This window comes from Protopterus annectens, chromosome 8.part1 (genome assembly GCF_019279795.1).
Source record: "Protopterus annectens isolate FY-2018-M chromosome 8.part1, PAN1.0, whole genome shotgun sequence".
In the NCBI taxonomy this organism is placed as follows: domain Eukaryota; kingdom Metazoa; phylum Chordata; order Ceratodontiformes; family Protopteridae; genus Protopterus; species Protopterus annectens.
This window is the reverse complement of record NC_056742.1, coordinates 95,579,692-95,600,293: the sequence shown is the minus strand read 5'-3', so window position 1 is coordinate 95,600,293 and position 20,602 is coordinate 95,579,692. Positions and strand designations below refer to the sequence as shown.

The 20,602-nt window shown below is 35.5% G+C and overlaps 1 protein-coding gene across 1 annotated transcript in view; it reads right to left on the bottom strand.

The window, feature by feature from the left end:
* PIEZO1 (piezo type mechanosensitive ion channel component 1) overlaps positions 1 to 20,602 on the bottom strand; it is a 3,550,337-nt gene that overhangs the window by 754,463 nt on the left and 2,775,272 nt on the right. The window contains exon 32 of the mRNA XM_044081575.1: positions 1,624 to 1,796. Within this exon, the coding sequence (XP_043937510.1) occupies positions 1,624 to 1,796 (173 nt within the window). The remainder of the gene's footprint in view (positions 1 to 1,623; positions 1,797 to 20,602) is intronic.

Here is a 20,602-nt window from a genome sequence, read left to right as displayed (position 1 = left end):
CTGGCTCACTGTCTTGCAATTTTATTATTTAATTTTATTTTAAATTTTTTAACTGGGATACAGCACTGAGTCCTTTGGACCTATTTCAGTCTCAGCCAGTGTCAATGTTGTTTGTTTTTCATTTATATAAATGTAAAATTGCCTCTGTCATACATGATAACTTAGTAAAGATGTTTATTGAAAAAAAAAAGATACAGGACATTAAATGCAGAGTGAATGGCAAAAAAGGAATATATACATATATTATATACAAAGTGAATATCATAGTTGGCTTGAGAGTATAAAAGCATAAAAATTATATTATAAACAGAGTGACTAAAAAAACAGTATACACATGCATTATATACAAAGTGGAAATCAGAGCTGGCATGCTAAAAGAATTACAATCAAATATACAGAATCAGAGCAAGGTATGTAGCTGGAAGAAGGGAATGACAAGGTTATGCCAGAGAGACGGACAGCACCTGCTTTTTCCTAAAGACTTGGAATGTGATTTCATTTCTTTCATTTAATTTTCAATAACTGAAAGTTATCGGTGGTGGTGCTGCAGTAGCGTTGTCGCCTCACAGTAAGACGTTGTCCTGTTCGATTTACAGCTAGAGCGTCTTCTGTGTGGAGACATGCGTGAATGGGCGTACCTTCGTTGAAGGTTGTGCGTCAGGGCTGGCAACTTGGCATGTAAAAATCTACTGCCAATCATTAGTGGACCGGAGTTCCGCTGTGGCGACCCCTAACCGGGAAAAGCCGAAAGACACAACAACAACATTGGTCTAGCCTAAGAGAAGGATACATTCAGTCAACATATGAATGTAAGCCAAGACATACTTTCTTCCAGTGAATATTATTAAAATGATAACTAAGAAAATTTAAGTTTTCTAGCAGGTATGACAATGATACTTCTTGTGACAGATATGCTTGATATTTGACAGTGTGAACATTATTCTATCTGAAAATAAAAACTTTTTTTTGCAGAACAAGAGATTATTTTGTAACAAAATTAACACTAACAATGTGTTCATTTACATCAGGAATGGAAAGGACTATAACTTGAATGCACTCATTCTCAACAAATCCTTTGATTTCAGCATTGTTATTCACAGGCAGCTGCAAAACAGATCCTTTATTTCAAGAACTACACTTCTTTTTGTCGAACCACCAGCAACCTCAGATCTAGATTTTGCAGTGTGGCTCCTTAAATACAATTGAAATTTAAAGATTAGACCAACAGGAACTGTTCCTTATAGTCAAATTACATTTCAAAAATCATGCTGCCAATCTAGAAAAAAAGAGGAGTTAGACAGGGCTGGAAGCAATGTACTGCCAAAAGCAGTGCATTTGGGCAATAAGCATTAATGGGGGAGCTTTATCTCCCATTGCACCCCTGGTAAATCAGCCACTGCAGTCTAATCAACTTTCCTCCTCATCTCCACATGAAATGACTTCATATCTTTTAATGACTTACTTAATTTCTGAGAAAAATATGTCCAACAAAAATGGTACTGCCACCCCTAAACATAAATGGCCTGTTTATCAATTGATGGTCTAAATCCATTCACTGCTAAATCTCCGGTCCAACATGATCATGCAATATTCATTAATAACTAAAACTATTTAAGTGTTTACCTGAGAAATTGTTTGTGTCAGTACATATCGTTCTATCCAAAGAACAGCAGAGGTATCAACATAATGTTTTGTAAGGGCATTGAGCCACTGTGTAAGTCCATCCACCATGGCCAGAAACAAGACAAATAAGAACTTGAGGATGTCCAGAATTCGCTGCACAACATTGTTTTTTTCTGTAAAGAAAGAGACAAAAGACACAGGTTCAAAGTAGCCTTGGATTATGACGCACCATTCAGGAAATATGTTTTATATACAATACAGTGGCGGCTTACAATTCTGCCAAGAACTGTAAGGGCATCTTCTGAACCCTGTTACATGGGGATCACTTCCCCACACAAATGGAATTTCCTTAAATCAGCACACAGAGTAATACATTTGTATTCATTTTTTTTTAACTATCGATTGTGTTTTATATACAAGTAAAAGGAATAACCACTTGCAAAGTACTGCTCACTGTTTGAGCAGAACATAAATAATTAAAGGAATGTCTAGAATAAAATACTGAAAAATTCACCATGTGTGAACTTTACTCCCTAAGGAGTGAAATAATTTCTGATAAATTTTTATAACCAGCACAATATGCGACAAAAAGATCAGGCTATTTTAAAAGTCTGCCTGATTTGAATACGCAGATCAATGTTGATTAACTGGTACGCATGCCCATGTCATATAAAACTAAGAAAAGTAAACAAGTTATTTTAGCAAAGTGTTTTACATTTGATAACCTTAAACTCCTTTTCTGAAGCAACAGATAAAATATATAAGAAACAGTTATTTTAGAAAGAATAACATCAGAAATGTAACCTCCAAACATTGTAAGAACGTTGCATCATCATCATCACTGGTAGTGTGAACATTTGCTCTAGATGATGGTCACCGTTGATGTGACACCCCAATCCAATGTGCAAAATTGGGAAAAAGGGGGTTATGGATGAGCGTAAGAACATGATGTGTCCTGGTTGGGATTATTGTAAACATCTCACTGGAAGTAGAACCCCATTCGGATTATAACTACGTTCTAGGTTTACACCCAAACATACATCATAATTGGTAGTAATGACAAAAACAACAAACTTTTATCCTCTGTTTATTATGACACAGTATTTCATGTTTGTATCCTTTTTACATGTACAACTTGAAATTTTCTCCTCAGATCTCTGCTGAAAAAAAAGCTGTTGCCCTGTTGGACTAACCCGGGCAACAAATGTCAAAATAAATAAATAAATATAAATAAAAGTAAATAAAAGATCTAAAATGCATTAACATAGTTACTACCTAATAGCACAAATTGCAGCCTATAGCAAATGATCCATAAGAAGCTAAAACAAACTAGTAATACATTACTATAAGTAAATAAAATGAAGTACAGTTGTGTAAGTGGTACTGTAACTAGATGTTCTAATTGATCACTGTTGTAGTAGCCTAAGCTATTTGGGTTATGTTTTGCCAAATATATGACCAACTTGGCCAGTTTTTCAAAGATTAATGATGCTCTAATTATCAGAACTTTAAGCAGAGCTCCATATAAGAAGAACTTAGTGTGTCAAAAAAGCTTAAGAACTGTCTTGCCTCAAGAAGGGAGGCTCAAACTCTAAAAAGAAAATACTATAAAAAAATAATAAAACATACAAAACATATGTAAAACATATATGTGTATTATACAAGCACACTGTACATATGCATACACCCTGGCAAAAATAGATAAGGCACTAGAAGGGCAGGCTACTGCAACAGTGACCAATTTGAACATTAGCTGTACTATGTTCAACATTAGATCACTGTTGCGGTAGCCCAAATTATTTGGGTAGACTACCATAACTTAGAAAATAGGGAGGAGAAAGATATTTATGAATCTAGAAGCCTAAGGAATACTGGCCTAGAAAAATCTCGTCCTGAACCTAGAAAAAAATCCAGGCTACAGTGTTTTGTAAAGGTATGAACAAAGAATCAGGCTGTTGCCTCTAGAACACTTCTATGGTCCACCCCTTTCCAAAAAGCCACAGAAGCAATGTTTCTGCCTTGAAGTGACTTTATAATGAGAACAACAGAAGAAATAGTATGGGACAACCATTACAAACTCTCTTTGTCAATGGTTGTCCATTATTTTACATTCAAAGGAAACAAGAGTTGACTGGCTCTCCAGAAGTAATTTATTATGCCCCAGTAGTATCTGAGCTGCCTATGGGCATCCAAAGTAGAATTATTTCTCCCTTGTTGTAAACTCCTGGAACAAATATACAAATAACAGATTGGAAAAAGGTAAGCTCAGAAACCAATGAGGTATAAAAGAAGGATTTGTTATCAAGAAATCAATAAGAATCTCAAACAGCACAATGAGCTGCTTCAAAAGTAATAAGTATCAGTTTAAAAGTTTTCCAATTAAGAACCTGAAAATAGCTTGATGAGCTGGTTCAAAAGGAATACATTTCAGTTTTTTTTTAAACACAAAGTTAAGATCCCAAAGATGAACCACTGCTTTTTAAAAATGGTTTAAAAAACAGTTTGAGTTGAGAACAGGTAGAAGGTGGGGGAGGGGGAATCTGATTGCAGACAAGCAAAAATGGCTGAGATGAAACTTAATAGAATAATACTGACCATAATAACTCGCACAAATACTCTAGAACCAGAGAAAACTGCTGTTAAAAGGTCTGGTTCCTAGTATGGCACAACATAGATAATCTTCTCCACTTATACATCTGATTTTCTTGCAGTAGGTATTTTGTATCCTTTGCTACCTGTGGCACACCCTCAGAGAAAAAAAAAAGTGCCCTAAAGATCTAAAAACGTTATGGTCCATGCAAGTCAGCTGAAATATGTGCAGACGTGTATATCAAACTCCTGTTTTGTGTGACTAAATCCAAAAAGTGGGGAGACTGTTGTAAATGTCATTGGCCTGTATCAAATTAAGGAAGAACCACAGATGCCTAGGCCAAAAGTGAGTTAACATCACTATCTTTGGGAAGCCCTTCTGGAATTTAAGAAGTGCCCCTGGTTTCAGTGGAAAGGCATTTTTGTACATGGGAGTGAGAAAGCATCTGCATTCAAGGTCTGTTTCTTGGAACCCTGTAGCAGAATTTCTGTTTTCAAAGGAGGCAAACAGATTAATGGAGGTTTTCCTAACGGATGGATCCATTTCTGGAAGAACTCTGGTAGTCATTCCCATTGATGATAGTCTGCCCTGGTCCTGATCAGCTTGTCTGCTATTTTGTCTTGATCTGACTGAATGTATGAAACCTGAAAAGGCACGACCTGCAATGCTACCTTACAGGCAATCCTGACAATTCTGCAAATGTGATAATGTCAGCAATCTTACAGAGATCCAGGGGGCCAGAGATGACTTAACGCTTAAACAGCACCGATAGTTGCTGACATCTCTTAAAAATGTATTCGCTTTTGTCTGTTCTTCTTGTTCCACAGATCTTGCACTTTCAACCCATTCAATATAGTTCCCCAAAGTCTGCAGCACTGATTGTGATGGACTGACAAGGAGGAAGAAGGGAGACCTGGATCGAGAGATACTTAATCTGCCCACCACTCTAACTCACTTCTTACAAATCCAAATACAGAAATATGAAAGGATAAAGGGTGCTGATGCTAAGGACAGACTGACCACAAGTATTATTGGAATTTTTTCAAGTAAAGTCTGATCCAGGGGATTATGATAATCCCAAAGGCCATGAAACCCAATATCCTGAGATACTTTTACGCAGACAAAAGTGTTTGTCTGGAAAAGATCAGGAAGTTTTCTTTGTACAGTTCTACTAAATCTCACAGAAGACTTTCTAAGGATACATTTAAATACTTCTAAGAAAAAAAAATAATCTGAGGTAAAGAAAGAAATAATATTTCAAAGAGTTCACTTAAAACCCCAAATTTAAAAGAAAAACCTTGACACATGTCAAAGAATCATAACACATAGTAAAAAAGTCTGCAAATAAGACCATTGCCTGAAAATGGAAAGATGTGAATACCTTGCAGTCTGCAGTACGCAATTACTGGGGCCACACACTTTGTAAATAACTGGTACAAAGGATTGCCCAAAGGGTAAAGCAGATACAGAAAATCTTAAACAAAAACATACAATTTGGAATGGGATAACCTTTTAAATCTCGCATTACCATGAAACTGAGGAGAGTGACACAAGTAAAAAGGGAAGCTTTGGGAATGTTCTTCAAGTTCTTTCATTTTGTGGCACCAGAAGATTCTTGAATAAAAACTTTTCCTCTCAGTGCTGGGGCAAAAGTACTAAGACCCACAGAGACAATACTAGCTCCAGAAGGGAAGGAAAGAAATAAAAAGTATGGTTTACAGCAGAAGGAGGAATCCCCAGAAAAAGAGGAAAGACCTCCCATTGTCATCTGGATTCCTGTAGAAATATTCTCAAAACCCTTCTGTTGGATAAAACATGATACTACAAGGAAATGACAGATTAAAGGGATTTCCAGGGTCGGAAGGGGGCACAGAAGGGTCAAGTAGTCACAAAGACTTTATGGGCTGTGCCTGGCACTGGGATGCTCCCTCATTTCTTCTTAGAGCCCCCATGTCATTTCTTATTGTCTGTGTGTGCATGTGTAATAAACTGCTTGTTTGATCCTTGTTATGGCTATTAAATATAGCCCTGAAAAATTATCTTGAAAAGAAAAAAAACACCATTTTTGATTTTAAGGCAAAGAGGTTTTTAAAGATTTTTTCAGTTTTACATTAGGAGATAGTGGTTTAAAAGTGAATTTTTTTAGAAGATTGCATTAGTTGGGATAGTAACGAAAATAGGTTTGACAGTAGCATTCATAGAAAAGCCACTTTTAGTAACAATTATATACATTCTAACAGTCACTACCCTCGTTTTATTAAAAAGAATATACCAAGAGGCCAACATATTACAGCCTCAAGAATGACCACAGATAACATGAAATGTGAAGAGGATCTAGAATTTATTACTTATCTGTTTATAGAGGATATAAACTAGGAGAATTGCAAGAAAGAATTTGGGAAATTAAAGACAACATAGAAACATTTTTTAACAGATTTTATTGAAGCCTTTTATTAAAAATACTTATAAGAGCTTTTGTCTTGAAAAACCTACCTTTTGCTGTCTTGATATGTCTGTAGACAGCAATAGTATCCGTTCTGTGATCACAAACAACTGGAAAATATTATACAGTCACTTGGGCTTAAAGATTCAAGTCATTGGACAATCCCCCAAATTTGTGTATAAAAACATGTAATTTCAAAACTTTGTTGCAAAATGATACAACTAAGATATCAACAATTGGAACTGTGTCTAATAAAAAGAAAAGCATGTACAAATGTGGGGGTTGTCAAGTTTGTAGGTTTATTTTAGATGGACTGCATATAAATCTACAGCATATGGAAAAGACCACTGAGGTCCCAGGGATATTTAATTGCAACTCCAAAGCTGCTGTTTATATATGTGTATGTTCTGGATGTGATGTGTTCTATGTAGGAATGAAAACAAGGTGTTTATAAAAAAGGATTAAGGAACATCTTAATTCTGTTAAGACAAAAAATGAAAAGAATGCACTTTTCAAACATATACAGTAATGTAAAGGGTGCTAGAAATTTTTATTTTCTATTTTAGAAAAACTGCCTTTAGATCTTAGGGGTGTGGTGACTTTAAAAATAAAGTGGGGCAAAAAAAAACCCTGTGGCAGTTAAAACTAGGGGCTGGGAAGGCTCCAAGTCTTAATGATGTGATAAATAGTAGATGTTTCTTAAAAGAAAAAAGGCTAAAAGTAGATAAACAAATACTTAAGTACTAATTTTTTATGTGATTTTACTTATGAATAGCGTATTTAGGATATGTCTTTTTAAGGAATTTTTATTGAATAAGTGGTTAATTACTTTGCAACAACTATTGGTTAATTTGAATATAAAAGGAATATATTTTTATTGTGTGTTATTCTGATGAAGTCTGATTAGACAAAAGCAGAAATAAATGATCTTAATTCTATCTCTGTTGGTCTGTGAAGTGCTCTTTTGGTGGAACTGTATTTTTTAGGGTTAAAAGATATGTGAAAAAAATCTTAAATGAATATCCCTTTAGGACCACAGCAGCAGAACAGCCAAAGAGAACAACTTTAACATCTTATGCAACACCTTTTATAACTAAAACAAAAGCACCAGCTCTGGATGCAGTATTACCTGAATCATAAGAGCACAGTAAATGAGTTTCTGGTTACATGACAAACTGATGGACTTCCACAATGGCTGCACACTGAGTAACAGCATAATTTTAGCTCTCCTAGTGTGGAAATAGAAACTCAGAAAACAGAACCCAAGTATTTGCCTTTTTTCAGTAAATTTCAGTTACTGGCTAGTAATGTACTACCTGGATGCCAGCAAAGAAGAAATTTACAGAACCTGAAAGAAAATCAACCACAAAAGGTGAGAAGAAAACACTGTCTGGGAAGAATCCTGCAGCTGTTCAGCAAGCAGTTCAAGCTCCAGCTTTGGTGCATGACTTCCAGTAGACTAGAGATAAAAATAAGTCAAATGCGCTAGCAGCAGATTAAAATAAATAAAACAATGAAGAAGGATATCTACTAAAATAAGGAAAGGCTTGAAAATGGAAGAAGCTTTGAATAGATATTCTGATGAGCTGATAAAAATGTAAAAATCAGAGATCAAAATGAATAAAAGGCTGGTTGCATATGAGAATGCTCAAGAAAAGATGTTTCCAAAAATAATAGAATTAGAGGACAGTACACGTAGGAAAAAACAGAGATTTTCTGCTGTACAAGAGAAACTGGATGAAAAAGAATATATTAATTTTATTAAAGCACAAATAAACAACTGGACTGGTATTCCACAGCAGTTAATTGAAAGGCCACATCATGTGCATGATCCAAACCTGGCCATGAGAAAACAGCCAAGACCTCTAATAGTAAAGATGCAATCCTACCAGCAGATTCTGACAAAGCTGTTGCAGAATGAAAAAGTACTAAAAGTTTGATACAGTAGAGTGTTTGTAGAAAATTATTACTCATTACACACCAAGCAGAAGAAGAGTAAAGTTATTACAGTAATCAGGGAATGTCAAAAGGCAGATGTGAGATTCAGGCTGTTGTTTCCAATTATATTCAGAACATTTTTTTCCTGGAGGATCAAAGTTATTTACTGATGCAGAATATGCTAAGGAAGAAATACAAAAGTTTGCCCAACAAAAAGTGAGCCATCACATAAAGGGGTACACTACTACTTATTCTTCTGATAATAAAGCTCACAAAGAGACTTTGCCAGTGAAACCATTTCCAATGTTCCAAATGAAAATGCTCAAGAGAGAAAACCACAGAGCTGACTAGAAGAACCAGCAGTATGTTGGAAATGAACCAGAGACTGACTAGAAGAACCAGCAGTATGTTGGAAATGAACCAGAGACTAACTGGATCAATAGGAAGAAAACCATTAACTTGGCAATTAATGAATAATTGTGGAATTACAAAGCACCAATCACATTTGCGAAATATGACTGAAGAAGAAACAAAGAAATATTGGACTTTTTGATTTTGTTAAACTTGTAGGGGACTGCAAAGCATATGCTCTTCTTCATGTCATTAATGTTTGGAAGAACATTAAGGAGAGAGCAAGAAGAATGCAAGAGGTAACTTAACTGTAAGTACAACATTTTTTGTTCTTTACAGTATACAGCAAAAGCATTTTCAGTTATTTTTGTGTGTTACAGGGATAGTAATGTACACAGGTGCTATTTTTTTCTTTTCTTTCTTTCTTCTCATCTAGTTTTAAGAAATGCAGGTACTGCAATGTAAAAAGAAGAGAAAGCCTGGACAAAAGCATGTTTAGGATAGCAGGCTGCAATCTTGGGTTGCTGAGGTGAGGGATGGGTTTTAAAAGTACATAGATCATGGTACATTTAAAACTGATATGATTTTTCTTACATTTGCATAGGGTAATGACTGGATTAGGCCTTTGACTTGATCTAACAAATTTTAAGTGGAAGCAAGTAAATAAGAAAAAAATGAAAGCAATGAAAATGTTTCCTTAAGCAAATAAATGCTTGCAGTGCAACATGAGAAGCTTGCAGCTGAAGGCAGATATGTACCTGGTTCTCGTGTATCTAAGGAGACAAACTAATAAGATGACAATAAAAGCAGAATACTTTTTTAATGGTTAACAGATAATTTTTTTTCCCCTGAAAGCATTCAAGTTGTTTTTTTACATCTGGAAGAGGAATAAAGATAAGACAAACACAGACACCACAGTCTAAGAAGAAGCACAGGCTGTACCATAGATCTTAGCATGGATAACCTTCATTGCAAGTCAATTAAAACCTGTGAATGCAACTGTCAGTCTAGGACAGCTGTTCCTATTAGGAGAATTAAACGTCATTATTTGAAGTTGTACATAGCTTTGTATGTCTGCATTAAGTTGATATGTTCTGGGGTGTTTTTTGAGGGTTTTCATTAAAAAAGTATTTTAAGATGTAACACAGATTCAAATGGATATGACAACAAACAACTGTATAAAAGATCAAGCTGCCAAACATTAGTGTAGGCATGTAACACAAAAGATAAAAACAGACATTTAAAAAAGCTGTTATATATAATAGGAAGGAATAATAATCTCTGATCATAATGGTAACACTTTTCATGTTTACTTTGAATGCGAATGGTCTCACAGGTATATACAAATAAAGAAAGAGTAGTGAACCAAATTAAGACATGCAGACTACAAACAGCTATACTACAGAAGACACATTTAACAAACCTGAGCATGTGAATTTGATAAAGAAAGGATTTCTGGATGGTTACTCATCAGATTATGTGGGATAAAGGAAAAGGGAGTAAGTATATTAATTGCTAGAAAAGCTCAAATAGTGATAAAAGAGGCAAAAAAGGATAATAATGGTAGATTTGTAGTAGTAAGAGGTTACTGGCAAGGGAGGAGGATTACACTGGTATGTATTTATATTCTATCTATAACTGCTACAATGGAGTTAAGAAAATTCTGAGAGAAATAATCAGCTTTCAGCAGGGAATATTACTTATAGGTGGGGACTGGAATACAATTTGCAACAGTGAGGATATATCTGGGGAGGGGGCTAAAATGGAGAATAACAAAATGGGGTAGATATTTGAAGAAATGTATGAAAATATTTGGTATGGAATATATGAATTCAGTAGTAGATCAGAGAAAACTGGGCTAGTCTAGACAGAAATTATATTTCACTACAGCATGTGCATTTAATTGAAAGTTTTGATACACACCTGATAATTTCAGATCACATGCCATTAATAACTGAAATAAAAATGCAGGGCAATAAAATAAAAATGAGACACTGGTTAAACAGAGATGAAATTAAGGAATTATCTGTTAAACAGAGATGAAATTAAGGAAATGGGTAATGGAAATTATTATTACTATTATTATCTGGGAGTTATTAGGGAAGATGGAAACTTCTTCGTAAAATATAGCCTAAGGAGTGGGATAAAATTAAAGAGTTTAAAAAACGGGTAAAAATACAAGAGAAAGAGATATGGTTAAAAAGCAACAAGAATTAGTTGAGGGACTGTCAAAGGTGAAAGTATTACAGAATCAGGGGAATGTCACAGAACAAGAGGAGGCACAACTACAGAAAGCTAAAGAGAAAACAAGAGGCAACCTGGATAATATGCATGAGTTTAGAAAGATTGCTGTTAACCAACTGTTTCTTGATAACAACTCCAGTGCAAAACTACTTTAGCACAATGGTCCAGACAACAAAGTAAAAAGGGCTGTTGCCAAACTTAGGGAAACTATAACAAGGAAAATAACCAGAGATCCTGTATATGTATTAGAAATATTTCAGAAGTTTTATGAAAATTTGTATAAAGCAGAGAAATGTGGAAATCAAGAGATCAGTCCAGTTGCCCTACTGGATAAGGGTACTGTGAGCTAACATCGGGTGGTACGGTGCCGGGGCAATTTTTTGGGGCTAGGCTTGTAAAGGCTCCAGGGACATTAGCCTATGAACCTATAAAGAAAAAGTACAAATGGAAATAATTATTGAAGAATTCAATATGCCAAGGTTAGAGGTAGATGAGGTTCAATTATTAACAGTTAGGATAGGAAGAGATGAGATAAAATGGTTATGTATAACCAATCTACAGGAAAACCTCCAGGAAAAGATGGTATTCCTGTGGAAGTCTGAACATGATGAGGGAAGAAATGATAAAAATCTGGAAGGTTTTAACAGTATTTTAAAAGGAAGTGAAGCAACAACATCCTGTAAGAAAGATACAGTGGCTGTAATACCTAAAGATGATAAAGACTGATTCCATACAACTTCATATAGGCCAGTTCTAAACTGTTTATGTCTATAATGGCTAAAAGAATGGCAAATGTTTTGCCAAACTTGATAGCTATGGATTAATGTGGTTCTGTGGAGGGGAGGCATGACATTAACAGAACAATGATGATGCAGAGGTAAGCAGAATGTAAGAAAATACCAGTCGTTGGTGGGTCTTAATGCAGAGAAAGCATTCAACAGAGTAAGCTGGGACTTTACGAGTAGGGCTCTCTGACACAATAATAAGGTTAACTAGGAGGATACTGGATCAAAAGTGGAGGTCTCCTCTTTGACAAGTCCTGTTTGAACAGAGGAACCAGGCAGGGGGTGTCCTCCTTCCTCTTTGTTATTTGCAATACATTTAGATCCACTGGCAAAGAAAATAATGGACTCATAAATCCAATGATATAATTGGTATGACAATGAAGAAAAACTGGCTTTATTTGCAGATGATATTTTGTACCTGATAAAATCATAAAAGTACATTCCGGTGTTGTGGATCATACTGACACAGTTTTCAAGTCTTTTCAGAATACAGAATTAATGAAGATAAACAAAGGCAATAGCTGTGAACTATGTACCCAAACACAAATTGGTTCAACAATAACAATATTTATGGGGACATGATAAAATGAAGTTACTTAGGAGTACGGGTTAAGAATTTTGTTATGGCAGCTAAGGATATGTGGGAAAAGACTAAACATAAGATAATAAAAAATGAAAAACTGGAAGCTCTGTTTTATGGATATGGAAAGCAAGTTACAAGCAGTGAAAGTGTTTTAGCCCCTTAAGTTTTATACATATCAGACATTTTTATCAACCAGAGGATAAGTTTTGGATAGCAATTAATAAAGGGTTGAAGGATTTTATTTGGGAAGGGAAGAGGGCAAGAATCAAGTGGGATAAGTTGATCCTTCCAACAGAAAAAGGTGGCTTGGGATTATTTGATTTGAAGAGAGATTTCAGAGCTACACGGTTAAGCTTCCTATACATAGTGCAAGCAGAAAGTTATAATTCAAAGTGGAAAGGGATGATGATGAAAAGGTGGGGGGGGGACAAGAAGACAGTGGGAGTTAGGATGCAGCTTCTTAAGGAGAACAACAATAGCCATATAGAATATTCAATTCATAAAGTAGCAGAAAATATTCTAAGAACTAAACCAAGATGGGATTGGAGAAAGGAGATTTTGCTGACAGGGATAACTGCCTTTAGGAATACATAGAATAGACAAAGAGGGGTTGGAATGGAATTTACTGGAGAAAACTAGCAAAGGAAACATGGTACTAGGAGCAAATAGTCAGAGGTGGAAAGGTAACAGAATGGGAAAAGGCCAAGAATACATTTGGACTGCAGACTAGAGACCGTCTTCCCTGTCAAGAATTGCCATCAGAGTATAAATAAAGAGAAAGGAACAGAGAGATCTTAAGTGAAATACCAATATTGGCAGAGTTCTTTAACTGAATTTAGGATGGAAGGTGATATTAAAAAAAACAGATGATTAGTAGTGCATATAGAATACTGCATGATATCTATAGGAATCAATTTGTGGATGTTAGAAGGTTAGAAAGCATTGGCAAGAGAGATTGCATAAGCAATTAACAAAGAAACAATGGGGAAGGTATATGCATGGCTCCCAAACATGCAACAAAGTCTAGAAGATTTAGGTTTTTGCTTGGAAGTGTTTGCATAGGTACTTTATACCCCGAGCAGACTCCAAATAATTTTTCCTTGGGTAGATTTTAAATGTTGGAAGCATCATGGGGAAGAAAGAGGTTACTGAAAACATATTTTTGGGAGTGCAATGAGTTTGCAGACTTTAAAAATTCCCTGCAGACTACTCTGCCAGAAATAATGGGTCAATATATTGGTGTAATTAAAGACATTTTTTTGAGCTGTGATACAAGATCTGAATTCCTCAGACACAGGACTTACTGGGTTTAATTCTCATGGCTACCAAAAAAAGCAATTACTAGAAAATGGAAATCAAAGTCTAAACCAACCATATTAGAAGTGAATCTAGTAAGCAGGGTTGCCACCTTTCTGTGTGGTGACAAATTGGACCAAAAACCATACGCCTAGCACTACCCACAACTCTGCCTCTCTCCACCCATTTCCCCACCTACCCCACCCACCTTCCTGCACATTTTATGATGTTATTGCATATATCAGTAAGAGGTTGGATGCCTTATTTCATTTTTTACCTTCCTTTTCTAGGAAATCCCAGTATATCATTAGGGATGCTTTTCAATTAAAAAAGCTCACCTGAGTCTGTGTTTTTACAAACCCGTCTATACCTCTCAACCTGGAAACATCAAAAATCTGGACAAAGGCCCTTTTACTCCATTTCCTTCCCTTCCAATTCAAATTTTCAAATAGGCGGGCAGTCTGCTTCATGAATTAACATCATCACGCATACCCCTGCATTCACTGCGTGATGAAGTCAGTAGCAACTTTTCCACAAAAAAAAAAAAAAAAAAATTTAAATAATCGGGAATTGACAGGGGGCACTTGGGAATTTGTGGCACCCCATTATTTTGTCCCAAACCTGGTAAATACCAAGTAATTTGGTATGGTAGAGAGGTATGACTCTGGCATTTTGTTAGCATGGTACTTTCGGGGCTGCCGGACTAACATTCTGATTTCTGGGTAGTCTGGAAAAATACCAGATAGGTGGCAATGCAAATAGTAACAGACTAAAGAACTAAGTGGAATCTTTAAAAGAGTGTGAGCAAATTACAGAGAAAAAATGGGAATTGTGGGGAAAAATACATGCAGAATAAAGTTTTGGAGAAGGAATGAGGTTTAAGGCAAGACAGGAATTGAATGAGCTATGTGATGTTCAACTGACAGTGACTGTATAGAAGATCATATATAATGTATAATGTCTGCAACTGAAAATGTCAATGTGGTTTCTTTTTATTTATATAAATGCATGATTGCCTATTCAATAAAGATGTTTTTATTAAAAAAAAAAAAAAAAGGAAGGAAGGTTAACTGTTAAGTTTCACATGTTCTCAAAACAAGTCAGTAAAAATCTCCATTTTTGAAATATACGAGCCTGGCAATTCTATCTTTTGAAGGATAAAACAGCAAAAGAAAAAAATAACTTTTGCCCCAAATCTATCAAATGCTTTCCTATACTGAAAGGGGAAATGGGATATTATTTACCAAAATAATCAGTAGTAGATTGCTTTGATAAGGAAACAAGTATAATATCAGTAGGGATAAGTAAATGGCTATTCAAGTATCTTTGCTACTACTTATAACCTACAACACTTTTTAGGAACATATCATTGTCTGTCAGGCATACACAACAAGCTTTTAAGAAAACATCTTCTACACCTGATAAAACAGAAGGGTTCAGATTCCAGCAGAGGAAAACCCAGTTGTAACAAGTCATAAAACATCAGCTGGGAGGGAGAGGTTTCAATCTGTTCCCTCAAATATTTTACTTTTAGTTTGAGAAAAAAAATACTGGATGGAAATCTGAAGAAAAATTTTCCTCAGAAAAAGAATCTTCAGCTTAAGGAGGAATACTGAATAACAACACTCGCGTTCCAGTCCCTGCTGCTCTGACTGGGAATCAGTGACAGAATTGAGGGAACTCTTTTTCTGTTCCAATTAAAATTCAGTGGAGAAAACAGAAATAAAATGCTAGAAGCAATCCCTATTGAAATCCCAGAAAGTGTTCTCTGTTTAAGAACAAGAGAAGAGAAATTACATATCTCACTGGTTTTGTTTTCTTGGAAAAAAGACTGACCCATGGCAAGGGTACTATCTCATATAACAAGAGTGTTTCTTCTCTTGCCTGGTAAAAGCTAATGAACAGCTGCAGAGGAGATAGCTTCATAAAGTTATACAAGTTTACTAGGCTAATGACCACAAGGGCCTTTGTAAGTCTAGCCATCCATCCCAAATCTCTGACAAGTTATGGTACCCTTGAGAAGTGTAAGCAGGGGCCTGGGAGGTGAACCACTTACAGGTTGCCTGTGTCCATTACAGACACAGGTGCCAAGTCAGAGATGAGTTTCCTGTTCCCCATCCAATTGCCCAAGCTACACATGACTAACGCTCAATCCTTTGTGACTGTAGGTGCTACACCAGAAGGACCAAGGAACCCAGTCTGGCCACAACAGATTCACCCATTGGTGACTGAAGTGATGCCAGAGCCAGATGGACCCAAGACTCTCAAGAAATATACGTTTTGCAGATGAGGGAAGGAAGAACCAAGACTGATATCTGCGCTATGTTTCAGTTGAAAAGACTACCTACAAGGCGGGTAAGCACAACCTGCAAAAGTCGATAAAGTGAGTGACCAACCAAATTAATTTTATAAGTAATAAACAATAGTCCCCAAAATCTCAAGATCCTAACCCTAAAAATAATTCTACTTAACAATGTAAAAAATTGTCAAAAAGAATTTACAGTTTTTATACAATCATTCTAAATTGAAAAATACATCCCTTTACACGTACAGACAGTCAAAAAAAAAACATTTCATAGCTAAAGAAAAATAAGTTTTACCACAAAAATACAGTTGTTCTTTAGAAAAATAATTTAATGGAAGATTTCCCCCTGAATAGAACTTAATCTGCCCAGCTTTGAAGAAACACTAGCCAAATGTCAGCTCCATGAACAATGCATAAGTTGCCCATTTAAATGTTGAGAAAACTCTGAAGGCTTTTGGCACTGTGCCTTTTAAATGGAGCTCAGTTCTAGCACCTGACAGAACATGTGTAAGATATCATCAAGCTTTGAAAAGGTAGACAGTTGGTCATGCCCTTGACAGAATATGACTCAAACTGAATGTATCCGTAACGACTTAAAAAGAAAAAAGTAAAATGTCAGGGACATTCAGAAGCCATACAGCTGAAACACTATGTCCTTAAAGGGTCATTTGCTTATATCCCATGGGCCACTGTCACAGGAGGTTTAAGGTATCAGACAGTGAAAACTCTAGCTTGGCTATGTTCTTCTTGTAGGTTTTACTAAATGGCAGACTATGACCCCAAATAGTTCAGGTTATTGCAACAGTGATCCAATCTTTTTATACATCTTTATTAAACATGACATTTTTCAAAAAGTGACATAGGTACACATACTGTAATGGAAAACAAACCCTAATTACAATTTGTATGTTATCTTTATGCAGAATACTCATGGTTTCTAATTTTATCATTCACTCCAATATTACATAAATTGCTCAATTCCTGCCTTCCCTTAAATTTCACTCCTGAACACTACTCTGTATGCATTGTTCCCATCAGGTATACTTATTTCTATGTAATTTGGTTCACTCTTTTTTTCTAAACATCCTACCTTCAGTTCTTTTAACTTCTTTACTATATTCAGTACTTCAGCCACAGTTGTACTAGACTTGGATTTACATATTCTAGTAATTTCTTTTTTGGCAGCCAACACCAATAACATTAAGTCCAAACTATGTCTTAGTAATTCAGATACTGTATTCCAGTTCAAAAGAATCATTTCCTTAGAAATAATCATTGGTTCCCCCACGTCTGACAAAATATTTTGTAGGGAATTTTTTTTAAATCTGCCAATTCATTACATTGCCAAAAAATGTGTTCCCAATTTCCTCTCTCTTTCCAATCATACCGCCAGCATTTGCCATCTACCTGACAAAAAAGTGTCTGAAGTATGCTTGGAGTATAAACATACCTATACAAATACTTTCAAGAAAAACTTCTCAACCTTCTGGACTTTGTTACACACATGGGAGATGTACAGATATCCTCTCATTGTTCCTTTGCAAACTGCCCTTCCATTCTCTCTCTCTCTTTCCAAACTTTTCTAACCTTCTCTGACTGACTCTTACTGTTATCCTGCAATACTTTATATCTTCTACTAATCATCCTTTTTTTAAGAGCAACTCTTACTCTAGACTCAACTAAAACACTAACAGACCCGGCCTTTCATTTAACAATTCAGTGTCTCTTTCTCTATAGCGTTATCAATTTCTGTCAGAGAAGGCACTCTCTAACCTACAATTTATGCTTCTACTTGGCCTTATCCCATTCTATTAGCTTTCCCTCTCTAGTTATTATCCAAAAACCTTGGTTAATTTGCTAATTTTCTCCAGTAAATTCATTCTCCTATTGCCTACTTTCTACACCTCCACTTACAGTCATCCATATTGGTAAAATATTTCTCCATTCACAGACTGGTTTACTTCTTAGAATATTTTCTGCTACTTTATCCATATAATATTCTGCAAGCTTGCTGTTATTCTTTTTATTGACCCGCATCCAAAATACTACTCTATTCTTATTTCTTGAACTCACCTCCATTTCATCATCATCTCTTTCCACTTTGACGTACAACCTCCTGCATGTAATACTTATGTGAGCCTTAACTACAGAGCTCTAAAATATCCCTTCAAATCAGATACTCCTAATACACCATGCTCTAGAGGGAGAGGGAGAACCAACTTATACCACTTGACTCTTTGTCCTCTACTCTTTTGAGATAAATTTGTTCAACTCTATTAATTATGGTTCATAACTTTATACCTCCAGTTGATAAAAACATGCCTAACCTGGATATACACCTAAAGAGACTAGAACCATTTTCACTGCTTGTATTTGACTTTCCATATTGATAATCAAGAGCTTCCAGTGTTTCAACGTTTTGTATTATTTTTCAATTTCTTCTCACATATTCTTAGCTGCCACAATAGAATCTTTGTTTTTTTTTCAATCCATATACTTAAATACTTCATCTTATCAAGTCCCATAGATATGGATTTTACGGAACCATTTCATGCATGGGTGCAGAGCTCACTACTACAGCCTTTGTTTTATTTACATTAATTTTATACCCTGAAATATTTATGGATTTATCCAATACAAAATAATATAATTTGCGAATAAAGCTAACCATTCTTGATTACCATACCAGTTATTCTTGAATTTGACCTTATATTCTTTACTAATGGTTCTAAATATAAAGGAGACAACAAAGGGGAAAAGGACACCCCTGTCTTATTCTTCTCCTCAAATACTGCTTGTTAGAGAGAAACCCCTGCATCTTAATTCTTGACTCTGACCCTTCGGATAGTCACCTAATCAATCTTACTGTTTTTGGGACCCTTGCACCTTAATTCTTGCCTCTGATTCTTCATATATCCTCCTAATCAATCCCATTATTCTATCAGGGAACACACATCTGCCACTGCCCTACTCCAGCTAACGCTTTCAAATCCTTTCTCTGCACCAGGCTCTACCAACAGCAGTGGTGTTTTCTTACACTCTGATTTCCTCTGGATTATCATTGTTCTGTTATAATGTTGTTAAATGTAGATTTCCCCTTCAAAAAACACACTGAATTTTAGCAACATCTTTCCATTTTCTTAGCTCAATTACACAAAAACACTTTATCCTCACAGTTTAAAAGTGAAAAAGAATCTATATGAAGCTGTGTCTAAAGGTTCTATGCCTTTTTGGAAAACAAAGCTACCACAGCTTTCTTCCTAGATGATGGTACTCCCCACCTTCATTTTAAAATACTGGTAAGAAAAACCTTTCAGACCTTTATAACTTTCTTCCCACCTAACTTTCACTGGCATGCCACCTATTCCTCATACTTTCCTGTTGTATACATCACCATTTTTATCTCATCTCTTCCTATCTTGGGTATTAATTTAATAGATATGTTTAAATAAAAGTATCACTTAAGACATAGGCAACATACATTAAAACAAACCACATTAACATTTCCTTTTACATAAATTATACATTAGATATTTATTCTTTCTTTATATCAGTTATCAGTTCAACAATACATAATTTGCTGAATTCCTGCCATTCCTTAAACCTCACTCCTCTTTCTCCTTCTCCTGAACATTATTGTGTGTGCATTGTTCCCACAATTTCCATTTATTTCTATGTAATTTGCTCCTTCCTTTTTCTAAAGCTCCCTCTCTCTTCTAGTTGTTTTATCTCTTTCATAACATTCAGTACTTAAAATACGGTTGATTTAGACTTTGATTTCCATTTTCTAGTAATCACTTTTTTGGTAGCTAAAAGAATTAAAGTTAACAAGGCCTTACTTTGTCTAGGCAATTCAGATCCTGTGTCCCAGCTCAAAAGAATAATTTCCTTATTTACAGCCATCTGCTCACCCAATATTTCAAACAGAGTACTCAGTAGGGAATTTTTTAAATCTGCCAACTCATTATACTCCTAAGACATATGCTCCCAGTTACACTTTCTTCCCCATCACACCTCCAACATTTGGTATTTACCTAAGAAAAAACTTGATGTCTGCTTGGGGTATAAAACTACCTATGCAAACACCTTCTAAGCAAAATCCTAAACCTTCTGGATTTTGTTACATATTTAGGAGGCATGTATATGTCCCATCCCACTATCCTGTTGTATATTGCTTTTCTAGTCTCTCCTCCCAATCTTTTCCAACTTCCTCTGATTGATTCTTATAGTTAATGTGCAATATTTTATAAATCCTAATTATCCTTTTTTAACAGCAGCTTCTGCTCTAAATTCAGCTAAAACTTTCACCACAGCAGGTCTTTCACTTAGGATTCCCTTATCACTTTCACCTTGCCAACCCTATGAAATCAATCCCAGGTAGGGAAAGCAGTTTTTAGCCTACAGTCCAAATGTCTTCTTAGCCTCATCCCATTCCGTTACCTTT